Source organism: Lactuca sativa, chromosome 7, assembly GCF_002870075.4.
Source record: "Lactuca sativa cultivar Salinas chromosome 7, Lsat_Salinas_v11, whole genome shotgun sequence".
NCBI classification, from domain to species: Eukaryota; Viridiplantae; Streptophyta; class Magnoliopsida; order Asterales; family Asteraceae; genus Lactuca; species Lactuca sativa.
The window spans coordinates 25,200,886-25,221,191 of record NC_056629.2 but is presented as its reverse complement, the minus strand read 5'-3'; the positions used below and the strand labels follow the sequence as shown (position 1 = coordinate 25,221,191).

The 20,306-nt window shown below is 37.7% G+C and overlaps 1 protein-coding gene and 2 long non-coding RNA genes across 6 annotated transcripts; 1 reads left to right on the top strand and 2 right to left on the bottom strand.

Annotated features, from left to right (window-relative positions):
* Positions 1-935: 935 nt before the first annotated feature.
* On the bottom strand, positions 936-9,501 carry LOC128127139 (uncharacterized). 2 transcript variants are annotated; one of them, XR_008225205.1, is made up of 2 exons: positions 8,120-9,501; positions 936-1,092 (listed from the first exon to the last, which is right to left on the bottom strand). It is a non-coding gene; the product is annotated as an uncharacterized LOC128127139 (long non-coding RNA). The 2 variants fall into 2 exon arrangements; XR_008225204.1 differs by lacking the exon at positions 936-1,092 and adding an exon at positions 3,337-3,502.
* A 644-nt stretch (positions 9,502-10,145) lies between these two features.
* LOC111907565 (uncharacterized) lies at positions 10,146-13,112 on the bottom strand. Of its 3 annotated transcripts, none has more exons than XR_002855599.3 (4): positions 12,866-13,112; positions 11,665-11,743; positions 10,893-10,956; positions 10,146-10,312 (listed from the first exon to the last, which is right to left on the bottom strand). It is a non-coding gene; the product is annotated as an uncharacterized LOC111907565 (long non-coding RNA). The 3 variants fall into 3 exon arrangements; XR_008225202.1 differs by having other exon boundaries at positions 10,146-10,300; XR_008225203.1 differs by having other exon boundaries at positions 11,665-11,740.
* Positions 13,113-14,249: 1,137 nt separating this feature from the next.
* On the top strand, positions 14,250-15,938 carry LOC111907355 (uncharacterized). Its single transcript, XM_023903129.1, has one exon. The coding sequence runs from the start codon at positions 14,250-14,252 to the stop codon at positions 15,936-15,938; it is 1,689 nt and encodes a 562-aa protein (XP_023758897.1).
* The last annotated feature ends 4,368 nt before the right edge of the window (positions 15,939-20,306 follow it).

The following is a 20,306-nucleotide window of genomic DNA, read 5'->3' as shown; positions in this document are numbered from 1 at the left end:
CTCTTTCTCCCTCTTCAACTCCTCACCCACCTCAATTTTTAACAAAGTCATCTGGGATGCTCATCAGATACCCCCGAGCATCCAAGAATGATCTCCTTCAACACATTTCTACAACTAATTTCATCGACAATTTTGTTCTCTTTCGCAATCACCTACGGCATAAAAGTCATAGGAGATGCCTACATACACTGCCTTTTTCAATTTCCTCCTTGATGGTAATCTTCGTCTCATCAACAAATCATTTGGACCTGTCGTCTGGCAATCCAGCACAGTCAGTTATGGCATCATAGTAGCTTCCCTTGAAGCTATTGTAACTTTGTTTTCCGTCACCGCCACTAAAACGACATTTATTGAAAATTCAAAGACATGAAGATTTACCCTCGCCTCACTCCACCCCCATTGTCAAACAATCTTCGAAAAATCACAAATCTAAATCTACTCATAATTAGGGTAATATTAGTTTGGTTAAATCCAAACCCCAAAATCAGTTTGCTCAAATCTAATGAAAAAACACAGTCCCTCAACTAGAGCTTGAATCTAGGTTTATTATGGTAGATTATTTCGAACGTAGAAAAGAGAAAGCGAATACCCTACCGGAAATCAAAAACATAGTCCATCACATCTTTCGCAAAATCAACTGATATCGGAGGGATTGAGAACTACGGCGATGGCGACATTAGAGTTGTAGGTTTCCAACAAAGGTGGCGACTCCAAGGAGGGATTGACATGTAGATCGATGGCTTTAAGGTTGAGTTTAGAAGATAGATCAATGGCTTCAAATCGGAAAGGTAATCGTTCACTGTTGTGACATCCCCATTTTCACCGCCAAAAGAGACCGATTTATTTATGCTTATTTAAAAATCAGAGTATCCTTTTTGAAGAATAATACTGCGGAATTTGTTCCCAGAAAACATGATAATGGTATTATCAAAGCATTTCCGAATAAATGTATTTTATTTATTTTAAAACATTGGGATGTCATCATCAATACAGAAACATAACCATAACGAAATATTACAAGTCTTACAGTAATTAAACTAATGAACTAATACTCCTTGAATCTCTCAGCAGAACGATTTTTCATACCACTACCTGTGAGACAATAAACTGAGTGTGTCAGGTTGGAAAACATGGTGAGTACATAAAGATTTTAATCCTACAATGTTATAACACACACACACACACACACACACATATATATATATATATATATATATATATATATATATATATATATATATATATTAGAACTCGCAAGATACAATTTTACCTCATATAAGCAATTTACCCCACCCCATCGATCCTCAGAATGATACGATCCATACTCTCGGATCTAAAATGAACGACTTTACCTAATGCATACTCTCGAATCAGGTATGAACAACTATGTCTAATTCATGCTCTTGGATCAATGACAAATGACTTATGCCCACTCGATACTCTCGGACTAGGGACGAATGACTATGTCTAATCTATGCTCTCGGATTAATGAAAAACGACTATGCCCTCTCCATACTCCCAGACTAAGGACGAGTGACTATGTCTAATCCATGCTCTCAAATCAATAACAAATTTTTAAAGTTCTACCCTCCATGTATATCTCACCCGCACTCATAAGGAAATACTACATGATATTCATCTTAATTAATTTAGGTTTATTCTATATCCTAAATTATCATATATTATCAGGTATGCTCTTAACACGTATTTCAGGCAATATCAAATATCTCACATATAAACATATATTTAATACTTTAACTAATACTTGTATTAAAATCATGTTCATGAAAGGGACTATGCACTCACTTGTTAAAGTGACGACTCGAAATTCGGGCAACGCTTCACTTCTAGCAATTGTCTTTTCCTTTGACATAACCTAGTATCATTATCACTAAGTCTTAGTCTAATATTTATTGCGACTATTTATTAGTCTAGATTCATCATTAACTTAAAGTCTATTTCAAGATCTATCAAGTAAGAAACAACCAGCTAGGATCATATTGGAGGTAGGGTCTATTTGGTATACGAAGTATATTGTTTGAAAATCCCACTTTAAATACCTCACTGAATCCAGTCTAGATATCATCCCCGTAAGTAGATCAATCAGTATAATGACTTGGAATCACTGATAAATCTTGTTTATAGGTTCATAATAACGATACTGAACTTAAAAATAAGTTATACTTAAATTATGGCAAGCATAATGTAACTTACAGGTGGTTTATCGAGAAACCGGACTCTGCACAGCCAAAACTTCTGAGCCGAAACCAAGTACGTTGGGAGTACTCAAGGATTACGATGGGGCGTATGCGAGCTATGTTGGGCGTACTCATTCCAAGTGTCGCAATCTTGTGGCAAGGCATGGGGAAGAAGGTGTGGCCTAGATCATGCCACGTGTCACTCCAAGGTTAATCCGAAAATTAATTATCTTCTAAAATCCGTAAATTTGGCATACGAGCTCCGTTTTTTACGTTCTTTATTTCCACGCATAGGTAACAACTTGATTTACAAATTTCGTTTAGACTCTGTCAGATAGTTTTAACTTTATTTTAAAGTTATATTTTAACAGACTTAGATAGTTAAAGTCAGTTAAAAAATCGTAACTTTGTCATCCGCCGTCCGTTTTCGACTTTCTTTATATTGTTGAGATCCTATTAACGAGATCTTCAATTCTTGTTTAGGTTGTGTCGGCTAATATTCGATCGATGTAAAATTCGATTTTCAGGCTGTATACTACTACGTTGAATCTTAGAAAAATCATAACTTCCTCTAACGAAGTTAGATTTGGACGTTCTTTACATGCACGCTCTCGGTTTAACTTATACTACAGCTCTCGTTTAGATCACTAAGGCTAAAAAGTGTTTCGTCAAAAATTTACTTTTTACGATACGCAGAGCTGTGTCGCTTTAATCGTAAAACTTCAACGGGTCATAACTTCTCCGTCATATTTCAACGTTCTTTATATGTACGGAATCCTTGTGATACTATACCTTTGGTTAATATTGTTTATTCTAAATAATCTTCTATCAAAAATTCATTTTTAACGCTATTGACTAGCCCGAATCTGCGGGCGTTACAATTATCTCCCTCTTAGGATGATTACGTCCCAGAATCATCAACAAAACATGTCTTGTATAATGACTCCATAAGTTATCTTTTCATCCTAGGTAAAAACCCTAACTCTTTTGTCCTTTCAAACGAGTATCTATCTCTTGGACTTCTTGACTGCTGGCGGTACTCAATCTTGCATCCGCTCTTCGTACTATGTTGTACTTCCAATCGTAACATTTGAGTTACAAACTCGATCTTTATTGGAGACTCTATAACATCCATAAATTTTACGCCAAATTTAAACTTTTTCAATCACAAATAAAACCCAATAGTATTGTTTACAGGAAAATGTTTTCAAATCATTATTCCATCAGAGTGTCCTAGAAGCCAGATTACAAGGATGAGGAGCAGTACGGTCACACCTTCACCTTGCCATGATCTCCTGAATTACCTGAAACAATAACTGAAAACTGTAAGCCCGAGGGCTTAGTGAGCTACCCCCAAAATACCAATACCACACTGATAATACCATATCAGTAATAATCAATCAATCAACATGCATACTGGGCCATCGGCTTGAGTGGACCGCCCTACAGGGCCTACAGTCTAACTGAATCTATATCGAGCCTTCGGCATGACTGGACCGTCACGTGGGCCTGCAGTCTCCCCGGAACGCTCATAGGGTATGTTTGCCTTCAACACAAAGCAGGACCGCCTCAACCCAACCAACGAGCAAATAATCATGTGCGCATAACTAACATGTTCTGGCATATACAGACATCAAATATATCTATCTTATTGATCGTCAATCATAGCAATCTCTCATAACTAGAGCACTAACCTAGAAGGCCGCTAACATACCAATCCCTAAGGATCATAAAAGCATAACATACTGACTATATTGATTCCGATCTATCAGATCATAACCGCATATAACATATCATAACCATAACAACTAACGGGTCGGCCTTGGTGCCTTAGACCCTTTTGATATAGTGAAGATAACTCACCTTGTAAATGTCGACTCGGTAGATAAACTCCCACTCTCAGATCACTTGCCCAAGACTCCACCACCTATTACCATAATATGAATATACCCATAAGTCATCAACCTTACCAAGTACTCCATAAACCAACTAGTCAACCCTTGGTCAAAGTCAAAGTCCTCAGTTAAGGTCAACAGTCCATGTTGACCCTAACTTGCCGAGTACCCTCGGCTACTCGCCGAGTTCCTTGAAGTAGTTGCCCACTCGCCGAGTCACCGGGGTGACTCTTCGAGTTCCTTCGGTTTACGATCGAAACTCTACGGCCCGTGAAGATAACTTACCTTGCAGACGTCGACTCGGTAGATAAAATCCCACTCTCAGATCACTTGCCCAAGACTCCACCACCTATTACCATAATACGAATATACCCATAAGTCCTCAACCTTACCAGGTACTCCATAAACCAACTAGTCAACCCTTGGTCAAAGTCAAAGTCCTCAGTCAAGGTCAACAGTCTATGTTGACTCTAACTTGCCGAGTACCCTCGGCTACTCGCCGGGTTCCCTTAAGTACTTGCCCACTCGCCGAGTCACCGGGGTGACTCATCGAGTTCCTTCGGTTTACTATCGAAACTATACAACCCCTTTGTCGAGTTTCCTTCATGCAATTCGACGGATACGCATGCACACACAACTTGGGGAAATCTTACCCGACTCGCCGAGTTGTTCATACAACTCGTCGAGTCTAATGCAATCTCCAACAGACTCGCCGAGTTATCTTCTAACTCGTCGAGTTCATGCCTATCTCCATATGACTCGCCGAGTCGACCATGTGACTCTTCGAGTCCCCTTCAGTCTTTTTTCCATACAGACTCATTTGAGCCATGTAGTAGCTCAAAACTATAGATCTAAGCTTCTAAGGCATGTTTTTCACGTAAAGTTGCAAACTTTACGTGCGTGCATAGCTATAAAGGCTCCAAATGTCCAATCCAAACCCGAAATGTGGTTCCTACCCAAGGGTGGTTTCATTCAAGCCCAAACCAGAAACTTTATGACTCTAGGACTTAAGAAGGGTCCAAATCTGAAGTTACAAATTCAGATCTAGTCCATAGTCCACCTTATCAACTCAAAGATCCATAAAAGCCCTAGATCTCAACCAAAAGAGGCCTAGAAGAAAAATGAGGTAAAGGTGACGACTTGATACCTCCAGATGATGTTATCTGAGGTAGACTTCTGATTTCCCCCACCACCTTGCCCCTAGCCTTTTGTCCTCCAAGCTCTTCTTCCTAAAAGATATCCTCTCCAAAGCTTTAAACACACAAGAATGAAGCACCACACGAATTAGGGTTTTCAGAGATCTCAATGGACTGCAAAGAGGCCAAAGGAGGCTTATGCTTCCTTAAATAGGGTGCAAAACCCCGGGATTTAGGGTTTCATCTGCCAGCTCCTGCTCGTCAATTCCCTCCATGGACTCGGTAAGTAGGTCACTAAACACGCGATCCCACCCTGCTTCTACTCGACGAGTAGGGAAACCAACTCGTTGAGTAGGACTTAAAACCAAAGAAATTCTTATTTAAACCAATACCTGAGAATCGGGGCGTTACAAACTCCTTCTTCTGAACATAATTAACTTAAGATAAGTTCTTTACTTCGATTACCATAATAGACTGATGGGTTATGTTCTAATGAGCTCTCGTCGTATGTTGCAATGCTTAGACTCAGGTCTTTTTGAGTCAAATTCCAGAATGGAAGATACCCTCCTTTATGTTCTAATGTGATATAATCACATTCTTGCATGTAACACTTCTAGCTACAAGATTTTTACTTTCACGATGATTGCGATACTTCTATTGTCCACCTCAATTATCTTTCACTTCAATATTCTGACTTAAGTCGGATGCTACATCGAACTCTGTTCTTTGAACCACGTAACATATTTGTCTTATCTGGACTCGATTTGATATGACCACCAGGGTCAGAATAACAATCATTTTCTTAGACATTACCAAAACGATCATAACGACAAACATGAACAAAACGAAATCAATTACTTGCGTTATGGTAACCTTGTGACTTTCCCTGATCCAAGTATGAGTCTTGTGTTTCTGGTAGTATAGGCCTCTACTACCTTTCAAATTTACTCATCCTCGTCCCAAGTATTGCCTCTCAGTTCACCAAGTCACTATACAAGAATTTCACATAGTCATTTAACACATCGGATAACATAACTAAGGTTTATATTATTTATTAAAATGATTACGTAGATATTCAAATACATCTTATACCACGCCTCTTATATTAGGCTGCATCACATGATACTATCTATATGACTACTTTATATCTTGATCATAATATATATATATATATATATATATATATATATATATATATATATATATATATATATATATATAGATCCTTACTTCTAATCCCTTGCATTGTTACCTGCTTCATTAAGGATCATCTGGAATGCTCTTGCATTTGGCTTTGTAGCTCCTTCCCACTTTGGGCAGTCTTGCTTGAAATTTCCTTCTTCACCACACTTAAATCAGACTTCTCTCTTGGTCCCACATTCATTGGCATAGTGACCATTCTTCCCACATTTGAAGCAGGTCACCTCTTTAGAGCATTTCCCAATGTGTTTCCTTCTACACTTGTCACACCATTTTTCTTCATTGCTATCCCCGTACCTCTTGTTGTTGGGGTCACACTTTGAGAACCTATTTTTCTTGTTGGATCTTGAAGACCCCTCAAACTTCTTCTTCTCTCCTACCTCATCTCTTTCTAGACCATTTTCCCTAAGTTAGGTCTCCACATTCTTGACTGCTCTAACGACCGTCTTGAAAGTCGTTGCCATTTTTACCGTTGCACCAAAGTCCGTTGGCAATCCGTTAGCAAACCTATCTATCTTGGAGAGTTCAGTAGGCACCAAGTAGGGTAATAATTTCATTTTCTCGGTGAATGTAGTGGCATACTCATAATTACTCATCTTTCCCTTCTTTAGGTTCTGAAATTCGTTGTTTAGGTCTATTATATCTACCTCCGAGCAATATTGTATTTTCAACTGCTCCAGGAATGCTCCCCAAGACATCCTCATGGCTTCTCCTTGTTGTATTGTATGTTCCAATAACTTCCACCAACTTAAACCTCCGATCGTTAGTTGTCTGACTTCAAAGATGGTTTTCTGCTTGTTGTTATAGTTGCAACTTTCAAATACCATCTCCATCTCGGAGATCCAGTCCATAATCTCCACTGGCTTTGGGATTCCAGAAAGACTTGGTGGCTTGGCACCCAAAAAGTTCTATACGCCCATCCTAGTCAATCCCTCTGTCCGGGTCGTTCCTCTTTACCACTTGGGGTTTAACTTAACTCATCGTACGACTATAAATTTCCCTCCTCCGACAATTCTTCATTCAGCTTGGGCTGCAAAACAAGCACAATATGTTCATCCCTGTTATTAAGCAATCTTTGTCTCATCTCCTCCCTTTGTTCGGCCATCATATCCTGAATCATTCCTTGGACTCCTGCCATCGTGAATGGCTCGGGTGCAACTGCTACGTCTAGTGCACGCTCAATCATTGTGGCTCAGCCTGCTGATTATCATTTCATAATCTGTTTCGAGTTCTCATCATGTCATCTATACACCAAATCAAAAGTTTGGAGTACAATGAAGAGAATTAAGATAGGAATGCTTAATTTACGATAGACGTATAAATCTCCTTATCACTCTGAAAAGTTACATGCTAGTGCTAATATCGTAATTAAACGTTTAGAAATCTGAACACATACAACTTCCTGATCTGGTCGGCAATAGACTACATATCCGATCAAACAGTAGCATCATAAATCATATAAGGCATCTTATAGCATAAATCATTTAGCACATAAAATAAATTTTAGGAATCTTTCCTAAAATAAACTAGTGCTCTTGTATATTTAGGTATATTTCCTAAATATAGCAGACACTCATCTCACAATCATTGCTTAATATTTCTACGTTTAAGTCTAGAAATCCTAATCACAGGTACAAACATACAAGCATAAAACAAATAAAAATAAGTAAGATAAGGCATAGAAACATACCAGCAACCATATCTGGTGCTGCCCTGGCCTCCTCTACCGTAAGCTGGAAGGCGCATTCCTGTGCCCTCGGGAGCGCTGCTCTACCCTGACTCCCGTCAGTAATCCTCAATGTAGCCGGCGCTGGATCCTGCGCCGACTTGGTGGCTGGTAGGGGACACTGGGCCTTCAGACGGCCCACCTGCTCATAATGGTAACAAGGTGGGACCCTGCGAGCTGGAGTCTGCTGCCTACAATCCCTGGAAAGATGGCCCTGCTTGCCACATTTGCGGAACCCACTCCCCGATCAGCAAAACCCCGAATGAGCCTTTCCGTACTTCCCACAAGTGTGGCCCGGCTGTTCCCCAGACCTAGTATCAATGGTCTTGGACTGCTTTGGCATCGGTTGTGACTGCACTGGGGCCTGCCTTTACTCTTGTAACTTTATCTCAATCTCCAGCTCACGCTGCCTAACGGACTCCTGTAACTCAAGTAGTGTATCACAGTAGCAACAAACTGACGGATGTCAGTCTTGATCATGCTTAGATAAAATGTCATCTGAGACTGCTCGGAAGAAAACTCCGGGCAAAACATCTCCCTCTCAGTGAACATGTGGGTGATCTCCGTTACCGACTCCGTACCCTGTCTCAAATCCAAAAACTCCTGTGATAGCCGCTCGCGCTCGAATCGTGGAGTGTAGTGAGCTTGGAACATATCTCTTAACCGTTCCCAAGTAACTGTAGCTCTCTGATCATCCGTATACGATCCAGTCACCAATCTCCACTAGTCCTTTGCCCCGGACCTCAGCATGTTCTTGGCACATCTGACCTTCTGGTCAGCAGGTCATAAGCACATGAAGAAACATCCCTTTACGTCAGACATCCACCTCATGTCTATGATCGGATCTCGAGTCCCAACGAAAGTCGGGGACTTCATGTTATCGAAGTCCCGGTACTGAAAACCCCTACTGGCTCCTCCCCTTGCCGCTGTTACAGCTGCTGCGGCAACCGCCTCAGCTAGGGCTGCATATATGTTATCAAAATAATCCATCATGGCAGTCTTAATAGACCTAAACATCTCTGTAATCTGTCCCCGGACAATCTCGATTACCTCCTCACGGATGATCTCCTTAACATGATCCTCTGTCAACACTGGCCCACCCTGGCCGATAGTCTCGGGCGTTGTCGGGGCATCCTGACCGCCTTGCCCTGATCCCGATCCGGATCCAATCACAAAATGCCTCGTAACCACCATACTGAAAAATACACCAGGAAGATATCAGATAATTCGCACAATAACAGGGAACCAAGTCCTAACTAAATCCTAGGGGTTTTGACTTCCTTGCTACGCGTATAGGTCCTGTGCTTTCAGTAGTACGGGTCCATACTACCTTCCATACCTACCCATATTTGTCTCAAGTATCATCAAAACACCCTAACAATATACATATGCATGGTGATCGCTCAATCCTCACTCCTGGAGGAAAGCTAACTATCGCATAACTGGTCTTCTGACCTCGTACAACTCAATCATGAAACTTCCACCAACCATGTAGCACTCGTGTATGCTAGCCATACATAATGTTGGACCCTATAGACTTTCGAATACCTTATCCTACCCTAAGCCATTCATCATACAGAATAGGAAATAAGGCCAAACCAAACATTCTCAGGCTATAAGATCTTAATTATGTACAACCATGATGCATACACTAAGCAACTACATTAATGATGTCAATTTCATATAAGGAAAACACTAGGCTATCAGGCATCATACAATCAGGCAATTCTATCATGCAATTCCTGAAGATCCCTAGCCTAGTACTAGCATGCCATTCTAACATATCACAAAATTAAATAATTGCATGGTATTTTAGGGTCTACTTACTGGCTCCGGCTGATCGTACGCTCTGCATCCTCTTTTAATTATTTTGAAACCATTTGAAAATCATTTTGAACATCTTTTCCTTGATTTGAGACTGGATTCACTCAAGTGTTCCTCCAATTCACTCAAACCAAGGCTTTGATACCAACTTGTAATATCCATAAAATCATGCCAAATTTAAACTTTTCAACCAATTAAACCCATTAATTATTACAAGTGCTTTCAAAATAGTTTCATGTCAGAGTATCCCAGAAATCAAAATCATAAAATGTGAGGAGCTGTACGATCATGCCTTCGCCTTCCCACGATCATTCGAAGTACCTGAAACCAAAACTGGAACCGTAAGCCCGAAGCTTAGTGAGTTCCCCAAAAATACCCATACACAACAATGTATATATAATTACAAACAGCATACTATGGGTCCAGTCAACCATCGGGTTGGAATACGCTAGGCCCTCAACCATTAGGTTGGAACACCAACATACTATGGGTCCGGTCATCGTCGGGATGGAATACCCTAGGCCCACAACCATCGGGTTGGAATGCCCACATACTACAAGTCCAATCATCCTTGGGATGGAATACTCAAGCCCCATAACCATCAGGTTGGAATGCTCAGGTCTGTTGGCTCTTGCACAAAGCAGATAAGCATCAACCACAAATCAAACATGTGCACATATATTAGATAATCACATAACAGTCTATAGACAGACAAACCAATCTAACAGATCATAACAACATAATAACATCCTATCTACCAGGATACTGATCTAACAGATCGTAATAACATAATACCATCCTATCTACAAGGATACTGATCTAACAGATCATACTAGCATAACATATCAGGATAACAATCCAAAGAGGCCGGACATGGTGCATTAGACCCTTGAGTATAGTGAGGTAAACTCACCTTACAACTGTCGAACTGTAGTGATAACGTCAAACTCTCGAATAACAGCCACAAACTCCACCACCTATATCCACCATAAAACCACATCCATAAATTCCCAATTTACTAAAATACTTCCAGAAGTCCAACTGGTCAACCCTTGGTCAAAGTCAAAGTCAACGGTCAAGGTCAACAGTCCATGTTGACCCAACTCGTCGAGTGCATCTCAATAGCTCATCGAGTCCTTCCAGAACTCGAGAAATTGCAAAAATCCTAGTCGACTCGCTGAGTTCCCAGACAATTCGTCGAGTCCATGCGTGTCCAAAAGTCGGGAAAACCCTAACTGACTCGTAGAGTCATCTTACTAACTCACCGAGTCCATGCAGAAACTGACCAAGACCAGTCTTCATCGGACTCGTTGAGTCGTCTATGCGACTTGTCGAGTTCATACAGTCCATTTCTTATCCAGACGTTTTTAAGCCACTCCAAAGCTCCATAATGCAGATCTAACCTCCCAGGTCATGGTTTCCATGTAAAGTTGCAAACTTTACGTGCATGCATGGTCCTAAATGCCAAAACCAAGCTAAAGGAAAGGTTTAACTCAAGGAGAAAGGCCCAAGCTTGCTAAATCAGATAACTTTATGGCCATAAGGACCAAGAGGAGTCCATATATGAAGTTACAACTTCAAATCACCCCCAATACACGAAATGACTCCCAAAAATGCTAAAGATGGCCCTAAACCTAAGCATGAAAATATCTAGCTAAAGATAAGCCAAGGTAACGACTTGTTACCTTCAAAATGATGCCAAGATGAACTAGAGTCAAATCCACAAGCTCCTCTTTGCTCCAAGCTTCTTATACTTCACACCTTCTTCACAAAATGCACCAAAATCACTCTTTAAGCCTTACAACACTCAAGAACAAGGTTAATAGCGATTAGGGTTTTATCTAGCCGTCAAGAGGTGATAAGGGACTGGAGGTAAGGACTTAAGTTCCTTTAAATAGGGTGCAAACCCTAAAAATTAGGGTTTCATCTCCTAGCTCCTACTCGTCGAGTCCGGGTCCTCCGACTTGTCGAGTAGATCCAATAATCCACGCGGGTTACCCCGCCTCTACACGACGAGTTAGGGGCAACCAACTCGTCGACTAAGTCCATAAACATGTATATAATGCTTTAAAACTTATACCTGGGAGTCGGGGTGTTACATATTATCAAATCATTTCCGAATAAATGTATTTTATTTATTTTAAAACATTGGGATGTCATCGTCAATACAGAAACATAAGCATAACGAAGAAATGTATTTTATTTTCCTTTAACGTAACCTAGTATCATTATCACTAAGTCTTAGTCTAATATTTATTGCAACTAATTATTAGTCTAGATTCATCATTAACTCAAAGTATACATCAAGATCTATCAAGTTAGGAACAACTAGGTAAGATCATATCGGAGGTAAGGTTCGGTTGGTATACAAAGTATACTATTTGGAAATTTCACTTTAAACACCTTACTAAATCCAGCCTAAACATCATCGGCGTTAGTAGATCAATCCGTATAATGACTTGGAATCACTAATAAATCTTGTTTATAGCAGTGGCGAACCGTCTTAGGGGCCAGGGGAGGCCATGGCCTCCCTGCTTTTAGGTCTCCTTATACCAGTAATTACATAGTCTGATAACCATGTTGAAAAAATATATTCTAAAATGACATCCTTGCCCCTCCCCCGACTTCCATATAATGTGAACATAAATTGATAAACCAGTTACAAAATTTTCGGTAGATCTTAACAAAATCAAAACCATCCTTGAGCCTTGTTTCTTTACGATTCTTTAAAATATGGAAAGTTAATATCTATTAAAATCTATAAAACCCACGATCTAATCAAAATTACAACTATATAACCAAAGTTTGAGTTTAAGAAACTGAAAAGCGTAAACCTAAAATCCTAAGTTTATCCCCGCCGCCAGAAAACTATTTCTTGAAACTCACCGGAAAAATGCCACCCATTAAGGTCGTTGCTGTCTTGTGCCTTTTTCTGGTTGCCGGATTGTTCACCGCACTCGTGATAGTCGCCGGATACTCCTCTTTGCTAGTCGCCGGAGCTTGGAGCCTTGGACTGTTAACTGTTGAGACGTAATCTCCGTCGTGTGATTAAGTGCTCCGCTGATTTGGTATTCGTTGATTTGGTCGTCGTTTCTCACTTCTCTTGTTAGGTTAGTAGTTATGCTTCTCTGCCTTTTTCTTTGTGTCTTTGTTGGCTGTTTGCTTTCTTTTTGTTTATATTTATATTGATTACTTTACTGTTGATTCCCTACACTAGTCACTGCGACAGTAATAATCAATAAAGTAGAAATTGTGGTATGTGGTTTTGACAACACCCATTCATTTATATTTTACTTTAACTTTATTATATTAGTTTATTATTAATAGAATTATTGTTTTATTTTGCATATAAAATCATAAATGTGGATAACATACGTTGAATTAGTAAAATTATTTGGAATTATTGATTATTCGAATGTTCTTTTTAAAATAAAAAACTTCATTTGTTTATTGTTATTTTATATTGATATGTTTTGATTGTTAGTAATGTTGGTTGTCTCGTAGATATCAACATGAAAAAACAATCAATTATTGATGGGTTTTTTAAAAGAAAACTTACAAGTTCTGCTCAAGATTCAGAAAAGTCACCGGAGATTGTTTTAGATGAAGATACCCCCACACCCACTGTTCCTAATACTGTAACCGTTTCAAAAAACCTCATCTTGAAATTAATGAAATTGATCTTAATACACTAGAACGGGATCCTGGTTTGCGTAAGCAAATTTATGATTATCCGATGAATGAACGAGATACTATTAGGCGAGCGTATATTAATCTTGGTCCCTTTCAACAAACACTTTCTGTATATCCAAAATCGGGGCCAGAAAATCATAAACGTAGCTTTCAAGCTTCTTGGTTTAAGTTATATCACTGGCTTGAATATTCTGAGAGCTTAGATGCTACGTTTTGTTTTCCATGTTTTCTATTCAACAAGCCTTCTGGAATGGGACACTACGGCCAACAAGCATTTACTATAGATGGATTTCAAAGTTGGAAGAAAGTTGGTGGAAAAAGTAGTGCTTTTTTGCATCATATAGGGACTGAGTGTACATCGTTTCACAACATTGCACAAAAATCATGTGATAATTTGTTAAACGAGGCGCAAGACATACGAAATGTGTTTGAGACATTTATAGAAGAAGAGCGTAAAAATAATAGATTGAGACTAAAAGCCACTATCTATGCAGTGCGTTGGTGTGCCTTTCAAGGAGTTGCATATAGAGGCCACGATGAAGGACCAGATTCCATAAACAAAGGAAATTTTCGTTAAATGTTGAAGGCAATTGGCGATTATAAGACGGAGATGGAAGAATTGTTTCGTACAGCTCCTAAATATGCATCATATATATCACCGGCAATTCAAAAAGAAGTTCTAAACCTTATATCAATTAGGGTGAGGAGGATGATTTGTGCGGAGATTGATGGTGGAAAATTTTGTTTGGTTGTTGACGAAGCACGTGATCAGTCTAATAAAGAGCAAATGTCAATTGTTTTGAGATTTGTAAATAAAGAAGGATTTGTTATGGAGCGTTTCTTTGGGCTTGTTCATGTATCTGACACTACAGCACAAACACTTAAAAGTGCAATTTATTATGTATTATCACATAACAATCTTGATCTTAAGTCAATTCGTGGCCAAGGGTACGATGGTGCAAGCAACATGCGAGGTCATTTCAAGGGTTTGCAAGCATTGATTTCAAATGATTGTCCATATGCGTATTATGTTCATTGTTTTGCTCATCGATTGCAATTAGCATTAATGGCTGCTTCACAAGGAGTTGTTGCATTACAAAAGTTTTTTACTCGATTATCTTTAGTTATCAATGTTGTTGGTGTTTCCTCTAAGCGTGCCGACCAACTTAGAGTTGCACAAGCCGAAGAAATTACATATAAGATTTCTATTGATGAGTTAGAGACAGGTAGAGGTCTTAATCAAATTGGTACATTACAACGACCTGGTGATACTAGATGGAGTTCTCATCTTAAATCAGTTTCGAGCTTAATCAAAATGTTTAGTCCAACTTGTGAGGTTTTACTTAAAATTATTGAAGATGGCACCGGTTCAATCAAAGGCGACGCAGATTCAGCATATGATACTATTACTACATTTGAGTTCATTTTTGTTCTTCATCTCGAGAAAGAAATAATGGAGATCACTGATTTACTTTGCCAAGCTTTACAAAGACAATCTCAAGATATTTGTAATGCATTGAGGCTAGTTGCATCTACCAAATTGTTATTACAAAAAATGAAAGATGAAAGATGGGATGGGTTGCTCTCTCTTGTTATGTCATTTTGTCAGGAACGCAACATTGATATCCCCGATATGTCTTCTCCATACTTTAGTAGAGGGGCTCAAGCTCGTAATGAGCGTAGTGATCATACAATTGAACATCATTACCGAGTAGATATATTTTACGAAGCAATTAATTGTCAAATAATGGAACTAAATCATCGATTCAGCGATAGCTCTACGGAGTTGCTTCGACTTTCAACAACTTTAGATCCTAAAAGTGTTGATGAGCCTTTTCAAAGTGGTGATATAATTGAGTTAGTAGAGAAGTTTTATCCTGAAGATTTCAATGAACAAGAAAAAGTAGTTTTGAAGATTCAACTTCAACATTATGAGATTGATGTTGTTCAGCATGCAGATTATAAACTATTGACATCTATGTCAGAATTGTGTCAATGGTTGATAAAGACTAGAAGAGTAGCAAACTTTCATCTTATTTATCGAGTAGCTAGTCTCATACTTACTCTTCCAGTCTCTACTGCTACAACAAAGAGATCATTTTCAGCAATGAACCTCATTAAAACAAGGTTACGGAATAAGATGGAAGACGAGTTTTTGAATGACTCATTAGTTTTGCACTTTGAAAGGGAACTTGCTGAAGAGATTAGTTTAGAAACAGTTGTAGAAGACTTCAAAAAAGAAAAAGATCGTCGCATTCCACTTTGATAAAAAATGTAATAGTCTTCATTAGTTTTCTTGTTTACACTTTTGATATGTCAAAATTTTGAACCAAATAAAACTTGTTTATATAGTTTAATTATGAAGTTTTGATTTTGGCCCCCTAGTTGTAGTGCTTGTGTTCCGCCCCTGGTTTATAGGTTCATAATAATGATAATTAACTTAAACATAAGTTATACTTAATGTACGATAAGCATACCTTAACTTACAGGTGGTTTAGCGAGAAATCGGACGCTGCACGGGCAAAACTTTTGACCCAAAAGCTCTACTTCTCGGGGCTTTCTGGTGCTCAGGGGCTTCACTTCTAACAGTTAGGAAGTGCTAGAGAAAAGGTCTTAAGACCTTGGGAGGTTTGGGAGAGAGTTGGATAGAAAGGTGTGAGGAAAAGAATGATTTTTGACTACTATTTATAGTGACCAGCAACCGAGTACTTGGGCCGTACTCAAGGATTACGTTGGTTGTACTCAGTCCAGGTATCACGATCTTTTGGCAAGACATGGGGAAGAAGGTGTGGCCTATATCATGCCACGTGTCACTCCGAGGTAAACACGAAAACTAATTATCTTCTAAAATCCATAATTTTCGCATACGAGCTTTATTTTTTACGTTCTTTATATCCACACGTAGGTGTCAATGTGATCTACAACTTTCGTTTAGACTCCATCGGCTAATTTTGACTTTATTTTTAAAGTTATATTTTAACAAGATTAGATAGTTAAAGTCCGTTAAAAATTCATAATTTTGTCATCCGACGTCCGTTTTCAACTGTATTTATATCGTTGAGCTCCTATTAATGAAATCTTCAATTCTCGTTTAGGTTGTGTCCGCTAATATTCGATCGATCTAAAATTCGATTTCCTGGCTGTATACTGCTACGCTGAATCTTAGAAAAATCATAACTTCTTCTAACGAAGTTAGATTTGGACGTTCTTTATATGCACGCTCTCAGTTTAACGTATACTACGACTCTCATTTATATCACTAAGGCTAAAAAATATTTCATCAAAATTTTACTTTTTATGATACGCGGAGCCGTGTTGGTTTAATCACGAAATTTCGACGGGTCATAACTTTTCCGTTATAAGTCGGATTTCAGCGTTCTTTATATATACAAAATCCTTGTAGCATATACTATAGATTTGGTTAAGATTGTTTATTCTAAATAATCTTAAATAAAAAAATTCATTTTTAATGTTTATTATCTCTAAATTGACTAGCCCGAATCTACGGGCGTTGCAACTGCGGCCTCCTCGTTATCATCTTTCTTGTCGGTCTCGTCCATGGTTTCAGATCCACCATTTTTGTTTAATGAGAGTTGGGGGAACAAAAGTAATCAGGGGAAATGGAAGGTTGACGTCCTATGATGAAGTAGAGATGTTAATTTATTTTATTATTATTTTTTTAATTTAAAGTTGATAAACAAATAAGTGAATTAAAAAAATTGTTAAGGGAAAAATAGTATTTTTTTATCCGGATGGATGAAGCGTGCAAAGTTAAATAAAACGAGGGACAGTCCGAGTTAATTTTTGAAAATAAGGACGGAACGTGTAATTTGGCACCTGCATAAGGGACGATTCGTGTAATTTACTCAAATATAAAATTTGTTTTTTTGTTTGGTTTGTAAATTTGTCCAAAAAAACATAAAAAATATAATATGACTAAAATAAATTATATTGATTTTTTTAACTTATTATTATTTATAAAACATAACATAACTTTCATTAATTTAACTTTTATTGAATCAAACCTATAGGAGTTTGTTTGTATAGGCAAGACTGATTACGTATGGGTTTGATAGAGACAAGGCTATTGGAAGGGGTCACCACCAACCCATCAATAAAGCGTTGTCACCTCTGCGTCATGTCAACTTCACCACCAACCTACTAGCAATTCGAAATGATTATCACTCCACAATATATATATATATATATATATATATATATATATATATATATATATATATATATTAACATTATATTATATAAAAACACATAATTTATAACATAAATAAATTTTTTGAAAACATAAAAAAATAAAACCACATTTCATTAATTAAAACATAGAAATTTAAAACCTAAATTACTAAAACAAACATAAAACATACCAAATAAAACATTACATTACTTAAAAACATAAAAACTTAAAATATAAAAAAACATAGAAAAATACTACTGGTCGTTGTTGTCGTCACCGACATCATCCGTCTCGTCGTCACCGTTATCATCTGCCTCATCGTCGCCACCCTCATCCCCCTTGTCTTCATTGTCATTTTGCCCTTGGAATTATCTTTCCTATATGTTTTCGGTCAAATCGTGACGTAGATTGTGATGTGTTTCATGGTTTTGTATTTCCAAAACCCTTGAGAAGTATGTCGGGCTGTCAACTTATATTACTGCATGTGGATTAAGTATATCGTTTGAAGTATATGAACAAATAGTGTTACCCCCTTGTTCTATTATCATGTTGTGTAGAATAACACAAGCAGTCAACACAGTCGCCAATTTTTCCATATCCCATGTTCATGCCAGATGTTTGATTATGTGCCACTTTTGTTTGAGGGCTCCAAACACTCGTTCCACATCCTTCCTTGCAGATTCATGTGCTAACTTGAACAATTTCCGTTTTTCATCGTCCGGTAATACCCATACTTGTATTCATTTCCATTCACAATGTATGACATGTTTGGTGCTTTACCTTGCAAAATATTGTTAAATAACGGAGACGCTTGGAGCATTCAGGTCATTGTTTGACCACGTCATACCAAAGAATGCATGCCAATTCATATTTAATCATTAAACATTAAACATTAAACATCCAAATTAAAATATGAATCATAAGGGAATATTGATTATTGTTTTCTCTTTCCACCTCTATTGTTTATCACATTTTCCAACTCTTTCACAACCTTATCGTCTTTCAAAACTTCATCAATGTTGTCAACAATTGGTTTTCTTGATTTATTTACCCAATCTTCGGTGCAAACCAAATCCTGTACTATTTTTGCAAACAAATTTTTTCGGTATGGGTCTAATATTTGCCCGCTTGTACTAAAAGTCGCCTTTGACGCCACGGTAGAAATTTGTAGTCCCAAACTATCTATCAACATTAACAAACAAATTGTTAAAATATAATTATAAACAAATTATACAAATAAATAAAGTTATACCTTTCACCATACGATATATAATAGGGTAAAGAGATGTATTTTGTTTTGATCAAAGTAGAATATCAAAATCTTTATTGTATTTAATTGATCGCTTGTTTAGGTATCATGTCATATCTGTTTCCGTTAATATCAATGGGTAATCAGTATGTACTATTAAATCATCCATTGAAGTCATTCTCATCATCAAGCATAACTACATCTTATGAGCACATGTTTGACTTTGAGAAGACCCGGTATTGGCATATTGTCGAACTATATCTTTTTTCAATATCTCGTATTAAGGCCTTAGCATTATGACTTCCGAGTTGAACATGGGAGTTTTTTTTGGCATTTTCAACTTAACAACTTCTCAAAGGCTTGTTGAAGAAACTCAAACTTCAAACGTGGATCTAATACAAACGCAAACTATAAAAAGTCGTTTAATTTTTCAAGGGAGACCCAATACTTATCATATTTCTCAATCATATCCTTCCTGGTCAAGAAAAATCGGGGACTTGCCACCCAATCCCTTATGTGTTTGTATACATCGCATATTTCTACAAAAAACAACGTGTTGTAGGTTTTGTTGACGTCGATATTATGTTGGTTTTCACCTTGAATTTCTCGAGAAATCCTACCATAGCTCTACAGATTTTGAAATCTTCTTCTATGGGGGACACAACATCTCGAACATATGTAGGATATATAACAATAAAGTAATTGTTAGTTAAAAAAACACAAGTGCAATACCTCTTGTTTAGGGGTATGTATCTCACTAAATATACAACCAAAACTAGCATATACATAATGTAAATAGTATTTTAAATTATGAACTACATGTTGGAAAAAAATAAGGCAAATCGGGAAAATAATGAAGAATCTATGACAATTCAAAGTTGGCATAAAGTCTACAAACATGTTGAATCAGAAAAAACAGCATACCCCTTGTTTATGGGCATGTATCACATTGAATATACAACCAAAAATAGCATATAATAGTGTAAGCAGTATGTTAAATTGTGAACTACATGCTGAAATAAAATCAGGCAAATTGGACAAATAATGAAGAAGCTATGACAATTCAAAGTTGACATAAAAATCTACGAACATGTTGAATCATAAAAAAACAACTTCAATACCCCATGTTTAGGGGCATGTATCTCATTGAATATACAACAAAAAATAACATATAAATAGTGTAAATAGTATGT

Bases quoted from the DNA above. Each gene is read 5' to 3' on its own strand.
- LOC111907355 (XM_023903129.1), top strand. From the start codon at position 14,250: ATGTTGAAGGCAATTGGCGATTATAAGACGGAGATGGAAGAATTGTTT.